The 27,858-nt window shown below is 38.0% G+C and overlaps 2 protein-coding genes across 2 annotated transcripts in view; both read right to left on the minus strand.

The window, feature by feature from the left end:
* Nucleotides 1-8,526, minus strand: part of LOC111869128 (Golgi reassembly-stacking protein 2) — an 11,817-nt gene extending 3,291 nt beyond the window's left edge. Inside the window, exons 1-6 of the mRNA XM_023860361.2 lie at nucleotides 8,313-8,526; nucleotides 8,145-8,225; nucleotides 6,406-6,609; nucleotides 3,790-4,007; nucleotides 2,758-2,980; nucleotides 1,280-1,544 (exon numbers count right to left, since the gene is read on the minus strand). Of these exons, the coding sequence (XP_023716129.1) occupies nucleotides 1,280-1,544; nucleotides 2,758-2,980; nucleotides 3,790-4,007; nucleotides 6,406-6,609; nucleotides 8,145-8,225; nucleotides 8,313-8,375 (1,054 nt within the window). The 5' untranslated portion in view covers nucleotides 8,376-8,526. The remainder of the gene's footprint in view (nucleotides 1-1,279; nucleotides 1,545-2,757; nucleotides 2,981-3,789; nucleotides 4,008-6,405; nucleotides 6,610-8,144; nucleotides 8,226-8,312) is intronic.
* A 4,951-nt stretch (nucleotides 8,527-13,477) lies between these two features.
* On the minus strand, nucleotides 13,478-27,858 carry LOC111869131 (acid-sensing ion channel 1B). Its single transcript, XM_023860368.2, has 7 exons — nucleotides 25,810-27,858; nucleotides 24,166-24,297; nucleotides 23,574-23,718; nucleotides 21,753-21,953; nucleotides 19,177-19,325; nucleotides 17,473-17,612; nucleotides 13,478-14,802 (listed from the first exon to the last, which is right to left on the minus strand). The coding sequence occupies exons 1-7, from the start codon at nucleotides 25,936-25,938 to the stop codon at nucleotides 14,316-14,318; spliced, it is 1,383 nt and encodes a 460-aa protein (XP_023716136.1). The 5' UTR covers nucleotides 25,939-27,858; the 3' UTR covers nucleotides 13,478-14,315.

Below are 27,858 nucleotides of genomic sequence, written 5' to 3' on the forward strand. Positions count from 1 at the left end.
GAAACCCTAAGGACAATTATGACATGGCGAGCGAGTATTTTGTACTTCAATTTTATGGCTTCATGTCACTCACAAGTTAGTTTGATGTTACGTACATTATTAACATTACAGAAACCACATATGCCTGCCAGTTTTAATATGTATTTTGTAATCAACAAGTGTGTAACACGGGTCAAAGTTTCACACTTCTCTGGCTATTATCTCCGTAACCGTTCAACTTTGGACATAGGTGTTTTGGGTTATATCGGCATACTTTAACATAAGGAACACCCTCCCGAAGTTTTGACCATTCCTCCTGGGACACCCTGTATAATGGAAGCAAGTGGATGATTAAAATACATGAAATTATAATTTTGCCTGTACTTTTGTATTGGTGTGAAGCTTGGTTTTTCACATTAAGGGAAGAATACAAATTGAGTGTGTCTTGAGGACAATGTGCTGATGAAAATATTTAGGCATAAAATGAATGGAAGGAACAGGAGGCAGGTGAAAACTGCATAATTGGGAACTATAGCTTCTTTTCGTTTCTAGGTATTATTAGTATCATCAAATCAAGGAGGATGAAATGAACATGGCATTTAGCATTCATGAGAGAAAGAAACTGCATACAAAGTTTTGGTAGGAGAACCTGATGGAAAGAGGCCACTAGGAATACCTAGACATAACAGGAAAATATTAAAGAAACAGAATGGCAGTGTGGACTACATTCATCTGGTTTACAAAAGGCACAACCGAGAGGTTGTTGTTAATATGGCAATGAAGCTTCAGGTTCCATAAAATGCTGAGAACTTGACTAGCTGAGCAATTATTAGTTTCTCAAGGACTCAGTGCATAGTTATCAATAGTTATGAACTGCTGCAATTTGTGCATAAACAAGGAAATTACACAACTATTTGTTATTTTAGTTTCAGTGTAGTGGCAATTGTACAATGATTGATCACTTCAAAGGGCTATTACATCTCTTAAACTTCAGACCCAAAATTTCTGAAAGAACTGTGACCCTACAAACAATACAAAACAAATCCTTGATAGTGATGCATGGACCATCTTTAGAAAATGCCATTTTACATGGAGGACTGTCCCATACACAAACATCAGCTGCGATTTTGGAGGTGGTTTGGATCAAGGGACTTACATACATGGATAGAAGAGGGCAGAAATACACTTTATCACCTCATTAAGGCATTCAATTCCATGCTGTATGTAAAGAATGCTTAACATTAAAATTCACTGTTATAAATTATACAGTATGAGTAAATGACGTCTATAATCCACATACTTGTTGCAAGTGTGGTAGCTGTTCTAACAACAGAAGGCACCACGCCACTTGCTGTAGCCATGGTCTCAATACCACTGCGTGGAGGCAATGGAAACAAGTGGCTGGTACCAGTTACAGTGACAGATCCACCTGCAAGTGCTGGGTGTGGTGCTGGAGCATTTCCCGGTGTAGGAAACGGAGATGTTGCACCTGCTAAATTGGGAAATGGTGCTGCCACACCTGAATGTGGCAAAGTGTCAACACTGGACACAGGATTCCCACGAACCTGAAATATGGGGAAACTAAATAATCCAAAACTTCTATGTAATCAAGAGGTGAACAAGATTTTCAGTTTAATTTTCTGTTACTTACAACTTCAATGAAGAATCTTTAGATACAAAATTCACTGCAAATGTATAACCCAAAGAACATTCAGTTATAAGATTCAAAGTTCCTGTTTTAATTCTACTGGAAGCTTTGTTGCATACCAATAAACCCAACAGTAAACAATAAAATGATAGATGTTTTCATCACCACTGTCATCACACAGTACAACAAAAGAAAAGAACCTTATTTCCCCTTAAATGTGGCACATCGTGTGTTCAGCGCACAATAAAAATGAAGTGAATGAGTACTGGAAAGGCTGTGTCTAGGTAATGGAATATTCTGGATGCTACAATAATGGAATTGCTATGATACTGAAGTAAGAGACAACAATGGTCATACAAAATATATTGGTCAGACTTATGAGAATAAAGGGATAAGATTAACATTTTCAAACATTTCTTTGACTTTGACAGAAGAGAGATCCCCGTGTGGAGGCGGGGTCGAATACCCCGACCATGACCCTGCGAGTTGTAGGAGGTGACGAAAAGGGAAGTCTCAAATCTGAGACAGTAATATATGATCTCGAGTCCCAAGGGACTCAGACCCAAGAAAGACTGCACTGGCAAGGACCAGCAGCATATACAAAAGGCAGACCCGTCCTCTCGTCAGAGAGGGCGACCCATAAAAACAAGACCGTAAATGCCAAACAGTAATAAATATCTGGTCATGAGCCCCACATGGGGCTCGACACCAAGACTTACTGACTGACTGACCGTCAGTCACAATGTGACTTGGACTTGGACTTCCAAACATTCATTTCCACTCAGAGGTCTTCTGGAATGTGACACCGTGTAGTTTTATAGGTGGATACCAAAATTTCACGGGAAAGGCTGTCTCCATTTCCAGGGTCAAAGTGAGTGGGGACAGACCAAGTCATACAGAAGAGTGACATATAACAACAAAGGGCTATCAGAATCCTTGGAAGCAGAGAGAGCCCTATAGTGGCCATTGAGAATAGTCAACAGTGAGGTATGAGAGAGCCTCAATCTGGATATTCACCATTGTGAAAATGTCCACTTCTCTACTCACTTCCATGCTGTTATCCTGCCTATTCTCAACACTTCTTCAAGGGGAAACATATGAATATACAAAATAATATAACAAAACAGTACCATTTCTTGTGCAGCTATGACTGGATGTTGAGGTACTTCAGCTATTAAATGTCCCTCCTGAGTAGGCAGTGCGGGTGCAACAGCTGCTTGCTGAACTGGTGCCTGTGATGAAGATGATGATGGTACTGACACAGGTCGTGATGGTTTGCGAGATGCAGGCAACATAGGAGAACCACGAATTGGGATTCTATGAAGGTAACCATATCCAATACCACAACCCAAACTGCAACATATTACAACATATATGAAGTCCTATAATGCTGCATGGGGAACTACAGCAACTTTGATATTCACTTTATTTTGAATAATATGAAATCACATTAACGAGGTAAACATGAGAAACTATCGATAACTTATGTGGTCAAGAATGTCTCAAACTGTCAGATTAGTTTATAATAGAAAAAAGAAGTAACCTTCATTTGCAAAATAGTAATTTTTCAGGTTGTAGTAACACATTTTAAACACTGTGACAACTATAATTTGTGAACCAGAATGAATTAAATTGCATGGCAGTGGCCTGCAGTCCATCAACTAGGAAACAATACGACGAGGAATTGAAATGTTAGCAACTGTAAATCAATATGCCTTAAATAAGAAATCAATTAGAGAATGATACCACTGATGGTGATCATAGTGGCCTCTTAAACCACAGAGAGACTTCATGTTTAATTTACAAGTAAAACTGTCACTGTGCTTACTTAGCTAAGCATTATGTCATGAAAATATAAGTGGGAATGGAGGTATAGCTCCATCATTCTTGATCTGAGGGCTAGATAGGGGTGTGTTCAGCTTCACACCCTGTCCACTTTACCCCCAGAGAAAGAGCTGCTGGTATCCACTGGATAGAGGCTGGGTGGCACCCAGAGCCAGCCTGGAAGCTGTGAGGAAGAGAAAAACTTGCACTGCCAGAGATCTGAACCCAGGCTTTTCAGTTCATAGCCCATTACTATACCAAGTGAGCTATCCTGACTCCTCACATTTAATTTACATCAATTTCATATCTAATTTAGATCTAATGTTAACAATACTCACCTGCCCTCTCCACCCCAAGTGGAGTTTGGAGTTATTAGAACCTCTCGGCATGAATCCTCACTAGTATTGTATACATACAGCTTGAGTGGACGGCCCTCATGTGCTTCAATCATTGTGAATAAATCTTCACTCTCATGAAGGACAGAATCAGCACCAATCACATAGTCTGAAAATGCCCTTAACCCAGCCAGCTCTGCTGGAGATGATGGATGTACCTCCTACAAAGCAATTGGAAAAAGAGTGGTCAGTTAAGTGTTCAGAAATGATATAAATACACAATATGGTCAAATACCATCCATACTGCACTCTACACATACTACTGGATTTGCACCTATGCAAAGAAATTCCTTTGTGTCTGCATCATAAAAAAAAGTAACCCTATCCCTGTACCAGGTCGTGAAGGCCCATAGGGTTGTGAGACATTGAGGGTCCCGCCTTATCTAGACAATCGGCTCAAAGATGGCGGTAAGTTTGTCAGCCTTACATGCTGGCCGCGCATTTCTCCCCAGGAAAATTATTTAATTAATTCCTGGTACTCATTTCTTTTAGAGGCTGAGAACCCCAGGGCCATAGTGCGGCTGGAAGGATTAGGTCCATTGAAAAAATCCAATGACCTCATCGGGACTTGAACCCGCGACCTTCCAGCTTGTAGCATAGTGCCTCAGTATTTTATTCATTATGATTCTGTTTTCATTTTGTGCATCCTGTTGTGTTATTATATACAATTCTTTTATTGAGTCCGTCACAACACAACAATATAATGGTCAAGGCTAAATTAGCTTAGCTACATGTTTTCGCTATTAATGCCACCCTCAGGCAAACACATGGTTACCATATACACACACTGCTTCACTACTGCAATTGCAGTTCAGTGGTGTGTATATGGTAATCATGTGTTTGCCTGATGATGGCTTTAATAGCCGAAACATGTAGCTAAGCTAATTTTAGCCTTGACCATTTTATTGTTGTGTTGCAATGGACTCTAATAAAAGAAATGTATAAGATTATGTTCTTCTAAGATGTGGTGCCATGTAGTCTGATAGATAGGTTCCTCTGAAACACTGACGCATGCCTACCCTACCCTACTACAAAGCATCACACCCCACAAGACAGTACTACTCCCTTAATATTCACTAATACGAGAACCTCAAATCACAGATTACACTCATGCTGGACAGACCTCACTCTTTTCACAATAAAGAAAGTCAAGCGGAATCATGCATGCAACACCATAAAATCAAAAGTTCTTAAAGTGACAAATTATGATGAAAATTTCAGTCATACTGATATTTGGCATTTCAGAGAAGTTTCTGAGGAAGATGGAGAAAGGCTGTGGCATACCAGTCTTATTACCGACTGATACAACTGATGGTGAGCTGGGAGAGCCCATCTGGTATAGCAGCTAAGCTAAAGGTTGGATGAGCAATCCCCAGTCTATCTCCCCTCTTCCCCCCCCCCCACTGTTTTTCAAAACAGTGCTTATTTAAAGTTATTTTTAACCTGCCTTCAGACTGAATCACACACACAAAACTCCATTAAAGGCTAGTTTGTTATTAGATTCCCCTGTGCAATGGACAAGAGGTTTGGTTCTTGGCAGAAGCAAAAGATTTTTTCCATTCTTCATAGAGTCCAGGCCCATCATGGGGCCCACCCAACCTCCTATCCAATGAATATTATAAGCTCTATCCCCAGGGGTAATGTGGCACAGGTGTGAAGCTGACCATTCATTATGTAGGGCCAAGGTTAAGCAAGGTGAAGCTATACCTCCACTCCCCCATATACCTTCATGGTATAATGCTTTATTACATAATTTAGTACAGGGATAACTTTACTGACGCACCTGATAACCCAACAAAACTTCAACACAAAGAGAAAAAACTCCGTGACCTGTAACCTGCAAGCGAACTACACCAACTGAGCAACCACCGCTTGTCAGCAAAACTGGGGTTCCACTCAGCCTCATGAAGATAATTGAGCAGCTATTTCAAGGAAATGGCAGCTCCGGTCTAGAAAACCGAGATTAACGGTCTTGGGGATCCATTGCCCTGACCACACAACACACTCTACGTGCTAAAGTTGGCATAAAGAGCGACACTCTTCATTTTAAAATGAAAGTCTGATATTAGTCCATGATAATGGAGACAAGTCTCCAAAATGTGACAATTTTACTCATTTTGCATGCAGCTAACTGACAAACAGGACTTCACTACATAGTTGACACACTTAGGTTTCAAGTCAATCCTTTAAAAACATACTTGCAGCAGCATGCTGCACAAGTATGAAGCTCCCTATCTCCTGATTCTCTTCCTCAATGCATTCTAATAATAAAGTAAAGTAAAGTAAAGCTATCCCTGTAACAAGCCGTGAAGGCCCATAGGGTTGTGAGACGTTGAGGCTCCCACATTTTCTAGACAATCGCCTCAAAGATGGCAGTAATAATATTAAACATAATTACAGTTCCTTAACTTACAAAAGATTTGTAGGTTTTGTGGTGACTCAGTGCAATTAAGACTTTTTGGGCCACATGCTCATTTCCAAAGAAGAGTCCTTTAATTTACACATTAACTTCCACTGTGCAAAATGGCATTTTAACAATCGCATAATTTTTTTACTTACTAGTATATGCCACACATTCTCATTGGCACCTTCAAAAGAACAGAAGCGAATGCTCACACCCAAAAGTCCTTGACCACCCCAAGATGTGCTGGGTATAACTGTCACCTCTCGTACAGACTGTGTTTTGCTACTGTAGATGGTCATGCGTACTTCTTTATCAATGTTGGTCTTTAACAGCTCCTTCAGGGTGTCATTATCTTGATCCTATAAAAAAATGACATTTTACAAAATATAACCAGTCCATATTTGTATTCCAAAAATACATTTAAACGCCTTCTTTACAGCATGACTTTCTAGCCTGTAGGGTTGTGATTTCATTCCTGCTCTATATACTATTCAGTCCTATTACAAGCAACACAATGGTAAGCAATAGCAGCTTTCCTGATCTCTGACAATTTCTACCTTACTGTCAACTATTTCATGAACCTAAAAATGCTGTTACTTGTACAGAAACAGCAAAAGTATGAATTATTACTCTCAGGCCTGAAAAATATGTATGCAAAAGAGAAACTGTTGATTGTAGTGCACATGGGAGTAAAATGGAATTTGTTTAATAATGTGGGAAATGACTCGCATTTCACTAGAAAATACTAAAAGCGATGAAAAGTGGAAAGTATTAAAAGTGATTTCAGAAAGTTCAAACCAAACTTGACCATATGTGTGTAACAGTAATGGATGGTGCCAGTTAGATTACATACACGTTAAATAATCCTTGTACTGTGACGTTCCACGATCTATTTTGTTACAAACAAGCTGAAAATATCATACAACATACATCCTGTGACACTTAGTTTTCAAGATACATGCCACTGTCAAACGGGGCAAGATATCAAATGATATCTAGTAGTTATAGTAGAGGTTTAAAGGGGCCTTGGTTCATTTCATGGTACATGACAGTGTGCCACATGGCATTCTCTGACCATTTGATCACAGATGAGTCCTGCTGTTCACTGTGTGTTTTCAGTACACCTAACAACATAGTATGTATCATTGCGAACATAACACTGCTGAGAAGTATGGTACCTAATTTGATGATGATGTATATCTAAAAAATTAAGCATCTCAGTACATACAGTGATTAACATTTTGGACTTCAGTTATAACAGAGTATCACACTGTGCGTTGTAGGTTCTAAAGGGTTCTGATTATGGTGTATAACACACAGAATTACTGGGGTTTTGGACCTTGCCCAACGTGTAGTACTCTAGAAAACAGAATTTTGTACTATTTCCATTGTCCAAATTCTGTAAACTATGAAAAGTTTATATGTTGCGACAGCTGCTAAAGTTACTGTATACATGGAAATCTCACTTTGAAATTAAGTAAAAGGTAAATCCTTATGCATGTGCAGCAAAATACTGTGTATGTCTATGAGAAGGCATAAAATTGGCTATGATTCACTTGCAAATAGTATGTTTTTTATGCACACTGTACCTTGCTGAATATCTTTTCTGCTAAAATTACATGAAGTTACATGAAATTATGAAGTTGTACTACAACTGGGCACACATAAGACGTATTAATTCGGGTACCAGGGTACAACAATAATTTTTTTTCATCAATAAAAATACCAGATAAATTAAATAATGGAAGTATACACTGCAGGAATACGTCACCTGGCTATGAACAGCAATGTTTAAATACTTCACCTGTCATAAAATACTTTGCAAAACGTCGTATGTGGTAAAACAAGAAAGTTTGTTTTGACATAGTCAATGTGTAATGAAAGTATAACTTACCAACCGTGTATTTCCAATTGCAACAATAAAATCAAAGAATGCCTCAAGGCCAGCTTTCTGGCCCGGTGATCCGTCCTGAACCTGCACGGAATGAATTTATTAAAAACACTGTAACTGATTCAAGATTAGAACGGTTTATAACCACAACAAAATTTCACATTAACTTACCCGTAGGACATGATAACCTTCTGTCCCGCCTCCAGGAATTTCAATACTGTGTGTTCCTCCCATTATTTTGAAAATTAATTCAGTACCTTACAAATAATCTTAATACTTTAATTCATGCTACAAAACTTTACATTTCACTCCTCCATTAAATACGTGGCACAATTACAGCGTATTCTATGAATAAAATGGTCAACTACGAGTTCCAATTAGCATTGACGGCACTGACCGACACTGACGGCGCTGACAACTACGATGTGTTCTTCGTTCTAGCAACTCCATTGCCCTCATATTAAATGTCGCGCTTGTCCATCAATAACGTCAATAAGGTCAATAAATTTCCCACTTATTGAGACATATAATTGCATATCAAATATGTCAAGTAGTCATTAACGGTCATTACGTGGTCGAGCCGTCAAAACTGTTTTTGTCGCTGGGGTCATGGGTTCGAATCCCACTTGAGGCGTGGCTGTCTGTGTGCTTTTATTCTGTTTGTGTTGTCCGATGTGCAGGTAGCGGCATTGAGACGAGCTGATCCCCGTTCAAGGTGTTCTACCGGTTGTGTAACACATCAAGAAACTGAAAGAGCGGCCAAGGCCCAACAGAGGGCTGTAGAACCATAGACAGACAGTGATCCATGTTACTGACAAATGCTGATCCGTGAGGCTTATAGGAATTGCTGCTTCTGCCATTTATTAAAGCAGCAAACAAATTAATAATATATAGGCGAAAAAAGGAGAAATAAATATGGTTTGAGTTCTACTCCACACAAGCTGTGATTAAAAGGGACTGGACAAAGCCTAACAATAAACTTAGATATTTAATTAAGCATTTGGTCTTGCAAGGTTTTCACCACAAGATCAGCCAAACGACTGGCTACCATTCCCCAAACAAAAATTGCCACTGTAAGCTATGTGATTCAGAATGTGGGGGATATCACATAGACTGCAAATGTAGGTCTAAATCATTCACTTAAGCAGAAGAAAAGCAATACACATTGTGGAGAATTCAATACTTCATTAATATTACTCTTATTATTGTGTGAATTGCTGTTAAAAATTATGGCCCTTGCGAAGGTCGTCTGCACAACTTTCCTGGTTCACTACTCCTGCTGGCCTAGGAGGCACCAATACTTATTCCATCTCTCCCCTCTTCAGACATTCCCGAAAAGGAATACCATTCTTCGTGACTGCTTCTTCGGTCCTCTTTCCCTGTCGTCCCTGTAGAAATTTACCGGCAACTCATGATCATTTCTCCATGTTGTCTGGCCCATGGCATTAAAATTGAACATTATCACATATGCGCACGCACATACAATATTGTCTTGAGCGGTCTTGAGTGGAAATTCACAGATTGGTCAAATGCTGCTTAGTTCATGCTTGCATGTAAATTCACAACATTTTTGGCCACAAGGGGGCTATAATCAGATATATACAACGATTATCATGAATTGCTATACTCTGCTGCAATATTATACAGCCAGAGAGAACTGTGCATCTAAACATTCATTATTTTAGAAACATAATCACTACTCATTAAAATAACTTAAGATGTGAAAATATATTAAATGCATTTTCTTTTTTTGCTTGTGTGCAGTATTTGTAGACAATTTCTGACATGTTGCATGCTCATTAAGCCATCATCACACACCTCTATCAACTGACTGTAAATCTGAACGGGAGAAATATATTTTGTCCGTAAAAACTGAATCTCTACGAACTTCTTCTCGGTACCATGTTTACAATATCATCATGGCACATCAACCTTCCCGGATGGCTCACTCAGTATAGTGACAGGTTACGGGATGTAGGCTAGAGTTCGATTCCCGGCAGGAAAAGAGCTTTCTCCTCTCCACAGCGTTTAGACCAACTCTGTGGCTCAGCCAGCTTCCTATCCATTGGACACCAGGGCCCCTTTCCCCGGGGGGGTTAAGTGGCAGGGGCACGAAGCTGACCGCTCACCTCCCTCTAGTGCCAAGGTCAAGAATGTTGAAGCTATAATAATGATTGACCACTTAATCACAGGGTCGTTACCTTTTCTACTGAAGAACAAAATTCTCTATTAACATAAAATTTAAAGGCTAGAGAACATTTCTTATTTAATATTCCTCACAGGATGGGGTTCATTAATGTATGATGAATGAACTCTATCGATTATTTTTGTAGGAAACAGGCTCGCATCACTACTCAGACTGTGCTTTGAATTTTGACTAAATGATACTGAAATGGTACAGAAGAATGTAAGATAATTTTAAAATTGAGAATATCATATCAGATACAGTACTTGCAGATGAGCAAGTTATAACATCTGTTACAGATGGTGGAATTTAAAAGAGAGTTCATTTATTGGAAGAAGTAGCAAAGACATACCACCTAAATATTTTTACAAAAAAAAAAGACCATGGCCTTGAATGGGAAATATGGACTGAGGTCCAAAACAGTAAAAAATGATGAAATAAAAGAACAACTTTCAAATTTTAAATATATGGGATGTTAAATATCAATATTAAATATTCATAAAGATATAAATAACAAATTTTGAAAAATTCATGTGTAAATGTGTGGAACAATATATGGAACTTTGGAACACAACACAAGGAAGACATGCAATTACAATTCTACAGAAACACTGCCATGTCTCATGCACAACGGTGAAACACAGACTCATAGAACAGATGAAAGACAATTGGAACCAACAGAAATGAGGTTTCTATGGTATGTGGCAATCTATAGCAGTGTTTCTCAACCGCTGGGCCGCGGGCCAGTGCCGAGCCCTGGCATCAATTATACCAGGCCTTCATCTTATAGAAAAAGGAATTTACCAGGCTGCAGTCTGACAAAATTTGAGAACCACTGCTCTATGGGACAAGGAAGGGAGCGGCCAAATAAGGTCACAACTAGGAATGAGGAAGTTAGACAAATAGGAAAAACTAGGAAAAATTAGTTGGAACATCAATAGAAGATGACATCAGAGTTCTCAAGAAACTTTTACATTTTCAACCAACTGGAAGGTGTACTCCAAGCAGGACCAAGAAGTCAGATAAATGTCTAGGGATGGAACGGGCTAACATTCTCAACCCTTGCAGCAGCAGCTGAAGAAGATGAGTTTCTGATCCGTGCACAACTTGACATGGGGCACAGACTTTGGTGTATGGTGGAAAATTAATCAATTCATTGTCATGCTAGGTTATACAAGTATAACAACTTTTGGTACAGTAAACAGAAACAAATTATGGCAGACACTTGCACAGAAAGGACTCATATGAGAAATCCAGAGTCTCTAATTTGAGAAAAATATTGTGATTGAGAATGATGGCAGAATAAGCCAGAAAAGAACTTTAATAAACCAAGGAGAGTGATAAGGGTGCCCATTATAACCAGCACTATTTAGACTGTATCATAACAGAATGGCAAGACAGTAACCTTCTCCAAGCCAATAACTCCTTTTTACCAATGAACAATTGCAAGTATAATTACATCAGGTAACTCTGTCTAAACACTATTGCACTAGCTACTAGAACTGCCTGAACATATAATTTGCCCATTTGCATGATTAAAACGAACATATTAGCCCTTAAAGGAAAATAATAGACTCCAATTTAATGACAAACAGTACCATAGCAGAACAAGTGAAAGGAAAAATGGTAAAAGTATCCCTAAACTTAATTAGGCATGATACCATAAATACATGTGGGGGAGTGAAGTTATAGCTTCACCATTCTTGACCTTGGTGCTAGATGGACAAGAGTGTCCAGCTTTATGCCCTGGCCGCTTTACCCTCTGTTAAAAACATCCAGTACCCGTTGGATAGCACCCTAACAGATTGAATCTTCTGAAATGAGATTCCTTAGATTACTGTCAGGCTACATAAGAACAGAAAAACAGAAACATAGATATCAGACACTAATTAAATAAACTGAATCTAGGAGTAAAGTGAAAGAATACCAACAGCTTTATTTATTACATATTTTAAGAATTCCAACTAATTGAATTCCTCAGAAGCTGTTTGACTGTCATCCTAAACAAAGGAAGGAAGAAAGGAAGGGGGGGGGAAGTTGGCCACCAAGGCGGTGGAAGTCTCGATTTGTCTAAAGCAAGATTCAAATAGGTCAGAAATGCAGTTGATGATGATGAAATCAATCTCTTCAGGTTTTTCATGTGGGCAGATCACTGTTGATGTTGATTCTACTCTCAGAACTTTCCATTATGTAGATGCGGCTATTACTGATGACATTTTGGAGATAACTGTTGTCTCCATCTTTAGGATCAAATAAAGAGGATGAGTAATTGCTACGGGTCTGGCATGCAATAGCAAATATGATTGGTTGAGTTTTCTACTGCAAGATGCAAAGCAAACAAATTCATTCAATTGTGCCAATCACCAGCTCCTTTGTCTAATTACCCTGTGCAGTTAGCCACACTGTGCAACCAACATATTAAAATAATTTAATTATTAAATCTGCATTTGTTTCTCTAACTCCATAGTTTGCTGGTCACATAGGGTAGAGTTATTTAATAATTCTGTGTTTCACAAGTGTTTCAGGTGACTGATGACAGGAGGTGATAGCAATTACTAAGCGAATCTCAAAATTATAAATCCAATTTGATAAATGTCACATGTTGAACATGTCGAAAATCTTCATTATTTATGTTATAAACGTCTACAATAAGTTAAATGTGTGATGCCTATTTGTAATATCTTAGGTGAAGATGTGTACAGTTTGGGTTGGTGAAGTTATTCTGGAATTAACTTCAGCTGTTGCAAATTAATTTGACTTAAACAGACATATTTGATGTGTCTTGAGTGTTGAGTTAGAGATCAGTTGAAAACAGAGTAACTTAAATTGCATTGGGTGGATACCGAGTTAAGTGCACTGGCCACTTAGAAAAATCGACTCAGTGACAGTTCTACAGCTCACGTCATACAAATCTTCATTTTGTAAGAGACAGAGCTCCAGATATACATAATACCTGCAAAATGTGGTGAGTGACTTGGAGTGTTATATTCTTATAACCATGAAACAACCAAGTGAACCGAATAAAGTGACAACACGCAAAGTTCTACAGTTTGCTTTACAAAAACATTTTTCCTCCAGGAATACAACTTAATCAACAATTTACTTGGGAAATATTATTTGTAGGAATATTTGTGTAGGAGATATACACATATAAAACCTTAGCATTTATTGCTGGATGAACACTTAACAAAACGAATATTTTTTTTACTTTTCTGTCCTAAACAAATTATGAAAAGTATATTATTCCATTTTTATTGGGACATATACCATGGAAAGTTGAAGAAATGTGATGGTTAGCTTTTTCCATGTCTGTCTGTCCATGTATGATAAATCTGCTACATGGATTTTCATTAAATTTGATAGTGCAGAGTTTTACTAAAGTCTGTCAAACCATTCCAGTTTTTGTTAAAAAACAGTACTAGACTTTTAAGTGAAGATCCACATTCAATGCTGCACACATCTTGAACATAATTCATTGAAAATGTATGGGATGAAGAAATGTTTTCAATAAAAGTTGTAGCAAAAAATGAAACACTTATTTTATGCCCAGTACTCTTTTTCCATAAGTCTTATGAACTTTGACATGAATAAACAAGGGACAGAATGCACCAGAATTATTAAGTTGTGCATACAATTCCTAACTTGTTACTGAAAATGTACTTGGCAGCATCATCAATCTTGTGACTTGTAGTGAGAGGAGGAGCATGCTGATTTATTTATTTTGCGGTTACTCATCAGATTTCTCCACTTGGGATGACTTAAATAACATGAACTAATATAATCATCTAAGTCACTAAACCAGCATTTGCATGAAACCAAGCAAAACCATAAAAATCTGCCAGGATAGTCAGTCTCCAGACCAATAATTGAACCTGTCATCTCCAAAACTCAAAGCAGGAATGCCAACCACTTTGTCATGACATTTGGTGTGAATGTGTTTATGGAGTCTTGTTTCTGATATTTTTAATTACTCTATATATTACAGGCAACTAATATTTAGTTTCATGTGGCTGTGAAGAAAGTTTGTTTTTACATTTCATTGTCTGCATATTATGTAAACTGAAAATTTTTTCCTCTCTTCTGCAACAAATGGAGTCCATATTCTCATCTGAATCCTTGTTACTGTTGAAGCCTGACAGTCTTGGTGTAAGTATATGGTCTATAGTCCTTTCTGGAGGTTGGAGACTGCCATAGAGCAAGTCAATGAGTCGCTCCACAATTCCAATAATTCCAAGTACTGAGAGACCTAGCAAGAAACCGAGTGATCCACCTAGATCTGATAAAAACAAAGACCAATCATAAGCCAAGCGTTCTTCTGCTACTTGAACCATACGAGAATTATAAAACAGATAAAGTTGACTGAATCGATGGTTTGGCTCTGTTGTTTCCATGGGTTGACGTTTCACTATGTAAGGTACAAACTGCAGTGAGTGGCATGGGCGAATGCAGTTACAGCATGGTGGCTCACATGTTAGGCTGTGAACATAACAAAATAAGTTTAAACTCTGACTGATATTCAAAATTAACAAATATAATTATACTAGGATAAATGCATGTATGTAATATCTTTCATAATTCTCAGTGAAACATCAATAGGTTATTTCAGATATCAATGTCACTGTTAAATTTAGAGCATAAAATCTGTTTGGAAAACAGCTCCTATCTACATATGCTTAATTTTTCATATAAAAACAAACTACCTCAAAAATATCTAACCTCAGCAACTTAAAAATTATGGAAAGACAGCTTCATTTATACAAATTATGAAAAGTGATATGTGTTAAGCAGTGTCATAAACCAGAGGCATGCTGTGAACTCTTTTCAGCAAAGAGGGATGGATATATCAATGCTGACTCAAGCACACACTGTCACTTACTACTACCATATTCTGCTCTTAGTCATAACTACTATCAACTCTGTTAACATACATAATAACAGAGCAGCAAGCATTAGAATTCTTATACATAAAGTCATTTCAGTTTGTCAAAATTCACACTGAAAACAAACTTTTCTTAATCTCAGTCTAGCCAAGTGCTGGGCTAGAGATGTAATTCTGGTGGCTAGTCAGCCCTGTCACACATTGCAGGTGTAACAGGGAGCATCACTGATGACTGGGAAGGGAAAACAGAAGTACTTGGAGAAAATTGTATTACTGCTACTTAGTCTATCACAGGTCTCAAATGCCCTAGTATTTGAGCCTAGGCATCTGTCTGTAAGCCTAATTCTAATCACCTAAGCTATAGCATACAATCTAACTAACTAACTAACTTTGTGGAGCTGAGTCCTTTTTGAGAAGCCGCCAACTGTGCAGCTACTAAAGAATTTCCCAACATTTTATGCAACCCGCAGGTTCATTACCATGTTCACAAGAGCACTCCACTTGTCCCTATTCTGAGCCACATTACTCCAGTCCATATCACCCCATCCTAACTCTCCAAGATCGAGTTTAATATTATCCACCCACCCATGTCTTGGTCTTCCTAGTGGACTCTTTCCTTCTGGTTTTCCCACCAATATCCTATATTCAGTCTTCTTAGCCATCATTCGTCCAACATGTCCTGCCCATCTCATCCTCCATCACTTGGATCATTCCAATTATACTTGGCGAAGTGTGTAAGTTATGAAGCTCCTCATTATGCAGTTTTCTCCAACCTCCTGTCACTTCATCTTCTTCGGTTCAAATATTCTCCTCAGCACCCTGTTCTCAACACCCTCAGTCTATTTTCCTCCCTTAATGTCAGAGACTAAGTTTCACACCAATACAGAACCACCGGCAAAATTATAGTTTTGTATGTTCTAATTTTTACGTTTTTAGACAGCAGACGAGAAGACAGAAGCTTCTGGACTGAATGGTAGCAAGCATTACCCGAGTTCAGTCTCCTCTTAATTTCCTCCTGAATCAAATATTTATTTGTTACTGTTACCAAATATTTTAAATGTGCCACATTTTAAAAGAATGTGTTAGCTATCTTTATGTCAAGATTCTGTCCTTTATTCTGTTAATGAGACAGCAGCATATGTTCAGTTTTCTCTGCATTTACTTCTAGACCAATCTCCTTACTAGCATCAATTAAAGTTTCTGTGTTTTTCTTCATGGTGTGTTATCTCCCAGCAGATTCACATCATCAGCATACAACAGGCACCTGTTGTGTCCCATTTAATTTCAGACCCACCTGGATTTCCTGGAACTTCCTAATGGCATATTCCAAAGCAATGTTGAAAAATAGTGGTGATAAGGCATCTTCTTCCTTCAGACCATATTTGATAGGAAAATTATCAGACAAATGTTTACTTGTAGATCCTAGAGGGTTCTGACGATGGTATATAACACTCAGAATTACTGGGTTTTGGGACTTTTTCCATCATCTGGTATTCTAAAGACTAGAAAATGTGACATTTCGGAAACTAGATCTGTTTCTGTCCCCAGGTGATGGGGAGGAAGACACCTACTCAATTATGTCCCTTAGAGAGAGCTGACCTCAATCAGTGGTCCAATGATTGATATTAGCTCTTTCTAAGGGGACCCAGCTGAGTATGAATTGATTTCTATCTGCCTAAAATCACTGACCCTATGTACATTCAAAAGCTGAGAGAAGTAGTTCTTTCACTTATTCAATATGCTGTGAGAATCTGCAATAAGATCGTCATTCTCATCCTTTACAAAGTTGCTTCTAGGTTGCTAACACTTCTTAATATATTTATTCCTCTACAGAGGTCTCTAATAGTCTTGTTCTTATGGTAAGTTTCAAGTTAATTAATTTTATCTTTCAGATATTCCCACTTTTTATACTTACTTATATGTTTTATGCAATATTAAGTACAATATTACAATACACTGTTAAAAAACCTGTACCTAATTCATGATGCTCATCACCATATTCATAAAAAAAATGTATATTCACCCGCTGATTTGGTGCCACCTCTGAAATCTTCATGACACTGAATATGAAGATTATAATCTTCTTTGGTGTAATATGGTAGATAGGAGCCAAAATTTCTGGGGAACCAGGTCCTTAGACCCTAGAAGGTGGAGGCTAGAGGTTCCTTCAAAAGGTTTGTGCCTATCTACCAGCTACTTGGCATCACATCGCAGAAGATGTATATATTTATTTATTAGAAAAAAAAAATCTGAAAATAATGGCTTACTTGTTAATGTAGTCTTTCAGTAGGTTCTTCAACATTTCATATTCATTACACAAAGGAACGTCAACATCAACTTCAGGTATCCATGGACCTGTACAGCCTATCTTTTTTACTAGCTGCCTCATCTTGCATCGCTGCTCACACTGGAATGGAATTACGTTTTATGCCAAAATTAGACAGCTACACTCTACATGTGGGGGATGTATTCTATTGAGTTTATCAGAAGTTACATAAAGCATAAAACTCCTCATGCTTTTACAAAAATTCTGATACATGACACTTAATAACTGAACCACGCAGTTCAGCAGAAATCCTAGAACTGGAACGAATTGTACATGTGTCTGGCTTTTACCTCTTTGCCAAAGTTCCACAGAAATTGACTGTGTTTGCCAGAAACTGTTTTCACATGCAAAAATGTAAGTGCCAGAGATGTTGATCAGCTGTTTGTAATGGACCCAACTGAGTAAGTAAAAGTTACTCCGCATTTCACCTGATGATGAAAACAAATTAATTTTCCAAAGTGTTGCGGTCTTTTAGAATAAAAGACGGATAAAGTCCACAAACTCACCAGTCACAAATATATTGTTCCAGAGTTAATAACAATGCTTAATAAGACATGAATTTTCCTTCTATTTCATTAAATATTCATTGTTTCAGAAATATTTCAATTAAAGTCCATATTTTATGACATACACAGTGGAAATTCCATTTAATATTACTCAATTTAAGGGTTTCCTTATATAATATTCAGTTTCAGCAATACTAAGTCAATAATCTCAGTGTTAAAATTTCTCCTTTAAAGATTTTCCTCAATTTAGTGTTCAAATCTATTGGTACCCAAAGACACATAAAAAGGGGATTTCACAGTTTCTTTTGTATACTGAATCATGAGCGGCCTCCGTAGTCTAGGGGTAATGTTCCCACCTCATGACTCAAGGTACGGGGGTTCAAACCAGGTGGAGGTCGTGGAATTTTTAAGGGCGGAAAAATTCAGGGAACAAGTCCTCCGGGAGGGACTTTAAGCCGTGGGCCCTGTGTCGTAGATTTACAGCATGTAAAAGAACCTCATGTCTCTAGGAGACCTCTGAGCTAAATCTGGCAAAAAGTTTCCTGCCCAAAGTAGTTTCAAATGCATCCGGTAGATGGGGAAGTATTAGGTACCACTGCCAGAGGAGGGGGGACCTCTCTGACACAAAGGGACTAACTATTAGATACCACTGCCAGTAGAAGGTTGGAACCTCGCTGGCAGAAAGGGGCTGATAGTGAGCACCAGTACCGGTAGGGTATGGAGACAGTAGAAATTAAAAGGGGGAAGCACAATGGACCAATAACTGGTCCAAGTGCATGGGGAAACCCACCCCCTCTATACTCAATACTCAATACTGAATCATTTCTGAGAAAAATGGCATACTTGATCTAAATATCATGTAAAGTAGCATTATTATAATGGACTAGCACAAATTAAATTTACCCATGAACTTTTGGAACAGACTTCCAGTATTAAATTCCATTGATATTCCTTCAATAGTTTTGAAGGTGAAATATACAGACATCTGGACAGACATGGTCTCACCCACATTCTTTCACTCTGTGCAATGAACAAAGTCATGGTATGTTTTAAGACCTAAAAATATTTCCCTTAATCATACAGAATGTATACCATATTCTGAAGGTGTCAGTAATCTGGGCTACCAGAACTTTACTTCCCTCTTCATGACTGTGATCCAGACTGGCATTGCAGTGATCATCTGCTTTGTCCACAAGATGGTACTCCTGTACACCAATCCTCACATGCAGTTCTTCTCCCACTGCCAGAAGCAGGCTCTCATCCTCTCCAGTATATTCCTGTGTGCTCTCTTACAAAAGACCATTCTTTATATTATTTTTCAATAGAAATTACTTTTAATTTATTGTCAAACAATATGCAGCACTGAAGAACAGAACCATCACACAAAGGATGAGAATGAATTATAATTATTGGCTGATTTTTAGGAATGAACTGCTTCCTGTTTGTAAGATAGACTGAATATTCAGTGCTTTATTAAGGTTGTTGTTCACTGATCCTTTCTAAAATACTAAGATTACACCTGACATAATGAAAATATGGCATAAGAAGGAAGAATTGGGAAATCTGCATTATTACATGTTGAGCAACTTTGTGATAGATACACATCTCTTAGTATTCTTATGCTACTGACTTCTAAGAGGTTATGATGAAACGGGCATGTTCAGCGGCAGACTTTGGTATTAATGCTGTTGAATATTCAGGTTATACTACCAGAAATTGAACTAGTTTATATGTTACTTGGGTGGGGTTGACAAGAAATAGAAAATTTTGGTGGGGAAGTCAGAGAATAAAGTGGAAAATAACAGATTTGGTACTTTGCCACAGGTGGATCTCAATACCATTACCAAACTCCCAGACTCCCCCTTTACAAATCCAAAAAACTAAGGATTGAATTCTGCCCATTCTAAAAATATGCTTTCCTACCCTGCCCATTACTTCTCATTCTGTATCTCAATATAACTCAAAAATGGAAAAAACATGTATTCTATCAAATCAAATCTAACAGGCCCTTTCCTTTTGATCCACAAGGTAAGAGCTTGTAAGACAAAATGACAACAGTACAGCTCTGTCTACCCCTGAGGTACCTTACAGGCAATGGTGAAAGGTAAGGTAAACCATACAGCATACAAGTATGAGCATAGTATTTCTGCTGAGAGGGATCTAAGTGCATGGAACAATAATTAAATAGATCTTGAGGAAGTAGGTTGTGAGGTTCATGCCTGGTGGAATACTTTGGTTTTAGCTCTTCAAGTCGCACTAGAGTTAGTTGGTTTACACCTGAAGAGGATAGTATGGATGAAAATGCTTAGTGGTAAATTAAATAGAATTAATTTCAGAATGTTAATATTATAAATTTGTGGACTGTATTTATAGTACCTATTGTACCTTTCAGGGTCATGATGCAAATATGCATGACTTTGCTAGACACTCCCAACAAGTATGGTACAACTGTCACATCATGTAAAATTTCCTGCATATCTCCTAGACATGATACTGTGGCATGTCAGCTGAAAGCTAGAATAGTTTACTCGGAAGATACATCTGTTACTAGGTTAAGGACATAGTAAATGCCATGTCACCATGGCAACACTTATGCATGCAACAATAGAGGAACTGTGGGAAGCAGTGTTCTCTGTGGGTCCATGCAGAGGTTATATCTGGAGAATCGGAATGAAGCTAAGCCTGAGGCTGAGACAATCCCCCTTGGTGGAGGCATGGGAGGCAAAGAAGTCCTAATAAGCCATTGTGTAGCAATGCTGATTTAGTTGTGATATAGATGCCAGCCAGCCAGCCAGCGAGGACAGAAGCCGCTGAACTTGGAAGCTGAGGAGGTAATGCGAGGCAGCGCTTAGTGAAGACTGAGAAGCCTAACATGAACTACATGAACTGTTGTAGTTATCTGTGGTTACAAGCTATAAGGATCCACTATATCTATTTACCAATCCGAACCCCATCTACAGTCATTCAAAGCATGAAAATATCAAAAAGTGGTTGAAATCCAGAAGCTAAAGCCAGCCTTACAGCTACTGGTGATGACATACCAAAAAATCCATTCAAGAAAATTGGCATGAATGTTTCTTTTTAGTATTCCGAAAACACCAAACTTGTCAGCATCATCACACTATGTAAGTACTTGACTGTGAAAGGTTAAAAATGGAAAATATTACATTTGCAGCACTAATTATGGACACAATCAAAAGAAAATGTTAAGGGATATATACATTTCTGGTTTCTAGTTTATTTAATATTTCAGTAACTCGGATTATGTAACACTGAATGATTGGATGATAGTGACTAAATAATTGTCAAGGTTGTGGATGGAAATATTTATATTCATAGTCAAATTGTAGACACTACCCAAGTATTTGCTGAGGAGAATCATGAAAGACCTCAGTCAGAATAGTAGGTGCCCTGGCCAAGATCTGAGCCAGGCACCTCCCTCCTGAATATAAGTATGAAGTATTACCACTTGCGCCAATTCACTTTGTAAGTGATCAGTCTAAACATACAGTCTCTAAAAGATCTTAAAGCATTCTGTACAAAGTCAAAAATGTCTAACAGAACATTTTCTTTTTGAGATGAAGAACTCTTTTCACCATCCTGAACAGCTACATAAGGCATGCTAATTATTTGGGTACAAAGAATGTTATATCACATGTACAAAAGTTTTATGGACAGATAGAGGGTGTATTAATAATACTATTGTTTTTCTTACCTGTCCAAGGGTCAGTGGCAGGATGTACAAAAATGTGCCAGCCTTCTTCTGGGTCATTCTCAGAATGGATGTATGATATTTCTTTTTGATAAAGCATCACAGAATAGCCACTTCCTTTACCTGATGACGTAGTTTGGATGAGAGGCAAAATTGTGTGGCACTGACCCCATATTAAATAGTATGTACTCTTAATTTGTACACCTGTAAGGGAAACAGTTTACATGTGACTCTATATTATGCCAACAAATTCCATGGTACAGGATGCTTCTAGGAAAGTTACTAGGTGCTGAGCTGGATGAGACATTCCCTGATTTTTTACTTACACTACTGCCAATAATAGTGTGCACATGCACAAACACATGCAAACACACACACAGTATTACATTTTACAGACATTTTAATATATCTCAGAATTACTGGGTTTTTGGACTTTATCTGCCATCCAGTATTCTAGAGACGAGAAAACACAACATTTCAGAAATTGGACCTGTTTCTGTCCTCAGGTGAGGGAAGGGGGGGGGGGAACACCCACTCAGTTGCATCCCTTAGAAAGGGCTAATCTCAACAATCACTGGGCATCTCTTGTAATATTCACAGAGCTATTTAATCATCTCAAACCATGCTGATTTGGCAGGACATTACAAGAAAATATGCAATAAATAGAGCGCGCACATGCATGGAACTAGGATAGAAAAGGAGGTGAAAATTTGTGGTACAAAACCTAGCCAACAAAGCCAAATGCATGAGCACAAATGCAGAGAAATGAAAAAAAAAAAAAATTGTGGAGGCTACAACTCTCTCCCACTAGCACCATCTGTGGAGTAAAACCTGAACACTCGAGACTAAAACCTTATGGAAACCCATGAAGAATCTGTCACGTCATACAGATCTTCTCTGTTAATTGGGGGGAAACGCATACAGACACAGACAGCAAGGTGATCTCATAAGCCTATTTTTATTTCTTTCAAAATAAGGAAAATAGGCTAAAAATGAAAATAAGTAAATACACATTAGACAGACTGGGAGGATATCAGATAAATGTAAAGCAAACGAATAACTGTAAACATATTTCTGGATAAAACACTACAAAAACCGGGTATTATTTGGATGTGGGCCTATATAAATTCGAATTTAAACCATTAATTAAATTAATAAATAAATCTTTTCTTCTCCCAGCATCATTTCTGTTTTGGTTGATGGATGAAACGTCAGACCACAGAATCAATGTCCAAGAGAAGCTGAATGAATGACAATGCCTTATGGGGGCATGCATAGCACTGCCACAGAAGCTGAGAAAGTGCAACAGTACCCAGCAAATGATGGCTAACAGGGCTCTACTGAAGCTGTGATAGGCCCAGCAAACCAACAGTGGATTTAAGAATGCTTTGAAAATGATGAGAAGTCTTTTAAATAAACAAATATGCTAAATGCGTGCATGGACAAGAGAGGATCTGAAGTCTGCATATTTAACGTCATATACGCAAACAAACCAGTGGTTCATATACACCAGACAACATGGTCTCACATCCCAAAAGATTGTAATCCTAATATTTACCACCATGAGAACCACAGATCTCACTATTTTAAAACTTAGGGCAAGTGTTGCCTTCCTGCTTCATATCCTGGAATTCAAAGTTTGATTCTTGGTCTAGAGGCCAACTATCTTGAGTGATGGAGAGTTCTGAAAGTAGTGCCACTGTTAATTTGAAATGCAGTTTTCTCTACGATGGCGTATACTGTAATTCCCACATTGAAAAAAGGAATTACTTATTATTGTTATTAATCAATAGCTCACTTCAGCATTGACAGGGCAATACTCACTCTGCCGAAGTGCGTTGAGGGCAGAAAGAAAGTATCCTTCATCCATTCTATATGTGGATTCATTCCAGAATTCTTCCAGTGTTATTTTATCATATGGGAAATCTTCCCAGTCACTTGTTGTGCGGACATTTTGCAAGTTATATTTCTGAAATATGTTCAGATGTATATTAAAATCAGTTAAAGATGGATATTACCACTGTTGTAGTCACTATTTCCAAATGTAGAGTATACTACTGAGCACTTTTACATAATATGTGGTAAGCCTTCAACTGACTTGTAACAATAACTACCAACACCTGAAATCAGTGGCTACTGATTGTCAGCATACTATCATGATTTGTTGAATGAAAATATCTACATAAAATTAACTGCAAGATTTCAAAATATATGCTTGAAAGCCATCACAAAATTCCCAGTTTTCATCAGCTTTCTACAGCTGTTGCACCTAAAGCCATCTGTACAGACCATAAAAAGTTTGTTTTGACAAGCTACCTCTAAAATAAATCTGAATGTTTGTTCCCTCTTGTAAAGACTCAGCATAAGTCAAAATTAGAGACCAGAATACAAAATATATCAGACAACAGTAACTTGCCTGGAGAACATCAGGTTTGTATGATGGATAACGGCAGATGGTGATTGCTGGATATGTCATGCTCTGATTCACCACAACACGAAGGTGAGAAGATATTGGTGGTGAAAAGAGTTTGGAGAAACACTCACACAGCTATAAAAATAAATATCATGTACATTCTGGGCAGGGGTTGTAGCAAGCACAGGAGATGAGAAATGGATACAAAATTTTATTCTGAAACACTGAAGGGAAAAGACCATTTTGGAGATGTAGATATTGATAGGAGGATAATATTAAATTGAATCTTAAAGAACTGGTCTATGAGATTATGGATTGGATAGCAATGTGGATTTAGGTTCCTAAAAAAAGGAAATTTTCTTTACTAGCTGAGAGAGTATTTTCTCAAGGACTCCTATCCATGGAGTTACTTATATGCATGTTACAGTAACAGTGATTACCTAGTGAGTATCGATAGCAACCAGCAATTACATATAACTCCCAAATGGATTTTTTACATTTGGGTGGTTATTCAATGCTATTATGAAGTATATGTAGTCCAGATTTGAATCCAAGGCTGGATACTGTAACAAGGCATTTCTAGGTTGAACTGGATGTATGGAGAGCATATACCTTTAAAATATTATGCTTCTGATTCTCTGAATGTTACTGGTAGTCTAATGATGGACTGCCAATGTAACTTTCTCTTCGGGGCTCTATTCCAAAATGTTGTGGTTTCATAAAATGTAACTAGTATAACGAATAAAACATTCTCATTATTATGATACTTGTACCCCTTGGTATGACTTTGGATTTTAAATTTTGCAGATGTCATTGGCCTCAATATTAACTATATACCATATAAAAATGTTCCAGATGAAAGTTACAGATGTCACTGAAATACAGATCTCATGTTAATTACTGTCTTCTGGGATATGACGCTGTGAAATCTGAAAGGTCGTTATCCTAGTTTCGGAGGAACCTACTGCCCGAGAAGGCGCTACGGCATAGGCGAACCAAGTGGCCGCCGGTGGCACGATTTACAAACCTTTTTGGGTTTTTGCTTTTCCTTAATCTTTGTTCATATCATTGCCATTAAATTCCAGTAATCTAAACTTGTTAAGCAACGATATAAATAAAATCGTCTTAAGAAATATGGTACCAATGGCGGTTTTCGTCAAAATGTCTGGAAATTTCGTGTAATAATGACAAAGTTTTGAAGAAGTTGGTCTGTTTTTAACTGCGGGGGAATCGGGGTTCTCGTGTTTTGGACGGCATTTAGGCTTGAGCCGGTCGTTCCTACTGTCATCATCTTCAGAATGGAGACAGTATCTTCCTCCGAAACATCGGTAACGATCAATCAGACTATACGATGTCACATCCCACAAGACTTAATCTTCATAGCACCACCGTGAGAACCTCAAATGTCGTACATATTTTGTTATTATCTCTATGTGATGAGCCGTTCCTTCAGAACGCTTCGAAATGAGTTTAACGTAAAATTCCTTTGTATATCCGACATACATCTTTCTGAGCAGACCACAATATCAAATTTTATCAAAATTCTTTCAGCAGATTTGGAAATGAAATATACGGACAGACACGACCACGCAATTTTTGCAGTGAATACGTAATATATGTTCGCCATCAATATACTGCCCATCTCACCTGTACAATGACAACAATGGTGCATGTCAGGAGCACAGAGAAGCGGACGAACTTCCTCACACGACCTCCATATTTTTGCCAAATGCCCGTAAGGAAGGAACAGTTGACATCCATGGCGAACCTGAACATGCTGGTAGAAAGACTGATACAGATCCATCACACTACACTGCAGATGATAATTCACACCCCTTCCACTCTCATCAATCGTTTGATGTACCGCAGTCCAGAAACTGTTTTATCTTTCGGCTGTTTGTAGGCGTGCCAGCTGCATTGGTTGTTCGCGTAATCGGTGTCTCCCGCAACAAAGAAGATGTCAGATAATATGAAATTCTTTTAAGGATACTATATTCTGGGATGTTAGGCTGTGTAGTCTGGTAGATTTGCCCCATCTCTTTGGAGGGACATACTGCCCCTTACTTCAGGGTAGAAGAGTACGCCAAACAAGCAGCAAGCAGGTTCTTCGACCAGAAGATGGAGACAGTAGGTACGTTCCTCTAAAACGATGGTAGAGTTTTACTAGACTACAAGGCATAACATCCCAGAACATCGTACTTTTCATAGTACACTTTCGATGTTGAAACAGGAGTATCATAATTTTTCCTCCTGTGGAGATATAGTTAAACCTGCCCCTTTGCTCAATTTGTTAATCATTATGCCATGAAGGCATACATGGGGGGAATAGATGTATATCTCCACCGTTGACCTCGTGGACCTTTTAAAATGTTAATATTGCATATTAGAAGAATTTTGTTCAGATGGGATCATGAAAAGCACTCTATTTTAGAAATTCTGTAAGGGAGATATCTGCAAGACCGAAGAGTTCGAGCACGGAAGAGAAGAGAATACGGTTCATCTGGAAAAGCCTGTTGCCTATGTTGCCCTGGAAGTACTGGAACGCATCAGACTTTCACAAACCACTGCATTGAATTCTGACCTTTATTTGTATTGAATGCTTAGGTAACCCCCCCCCTGCGAGCCAAAGCCTATATTTTTCTTAAGCCTAATTCTTTCATTCCACATTGCAACCTGACAATCAGTCTACGGATACGCTTATATGGACGTTAATGCCCATTTTCATTTTATACCTGATCATGTTCATGTAGATTTCGAATCTCCGAACATAGTCTATTTCCTACTCGTATACTGACACTTTTGTTCTAATTTACTGAACTGGAAGTTGTAAATACTGTAAGTCTGCTACAGCCGAATATTATCAGAGATAAAAAAAATATTAAAGGACGATATACAGTCCATAAAAAGGGTAGAAACATACGTTCCAGTTAATGAACTTATTCGCAATAATCTCCGACATGTACACGTCGCGAGGAGGTATATATTTATCGCGCAGATGAAATAGGTATCGTCTGCCATTTAGCGAATTTACTGTTCATGTCACACGCTGACAAACGACCGAATACGCTATACAACAAGGAATGGCAGATGACTGTGAACAGAGGTTTGATAATGATGAATAAGCACTCGTCTATAAGTATATCACATTATTTCCATGAAGGGAATAACAACGGCAGTCAAACACCGAATTTGGAATCGGGATATTTCCCTGGTGAGATCTGAACATGCGTTCTCCAGAATACTGTGTGCTAACCACGATGTATCATGCCAAACACAGTATACACATAAAACAAAAATACGTTCTTTACTGAAAGAGAAATGGAGAATAACTAATTGATAATCGGCCGTAAACGTGAATTAAATCAACCAGTTAAAATATAACGGATTTGATGTTCTCACATTAGTGACTACGAGTATGATTTTCTGGGTTTTAACTATGTGGCAACACAACCCCAATCATGCTCTTCAATCAGAATGCAATTTATTACGTTTGTGTAATCCTTTACTTTAACAGAAATGAGTGAACACATTTTGGACTGGTCGTTTCTCTTACAGTAATTAAAAAAGGTTGAAAAATTATGTACATTTCATTCACAGAGTAATCTCCAACATGCATTTTGAAGCTCAGGCCTGTTAAAGGCATACAGGATAAGATGGAATTTAAAAATGTAAGTGGGCATTAAAATCATACAAAAT

This window comes from Cryptotermes secundus, unplaced genomic scaffold, assembly GCF_002891405.2.
Source record: "Cryptotermes secundus unplaced genomic scaffold, Csec_1.0 scaffold618, whole genome shotgun sequence".
Classification (NCBI taxonomy): domain Eukaryota; kingdom Metazoa; phylum Arthropoda; class Insecta; order Blattodea; family Kalotermitidae; genus Cryptotermes; species Cryptotermes secundus.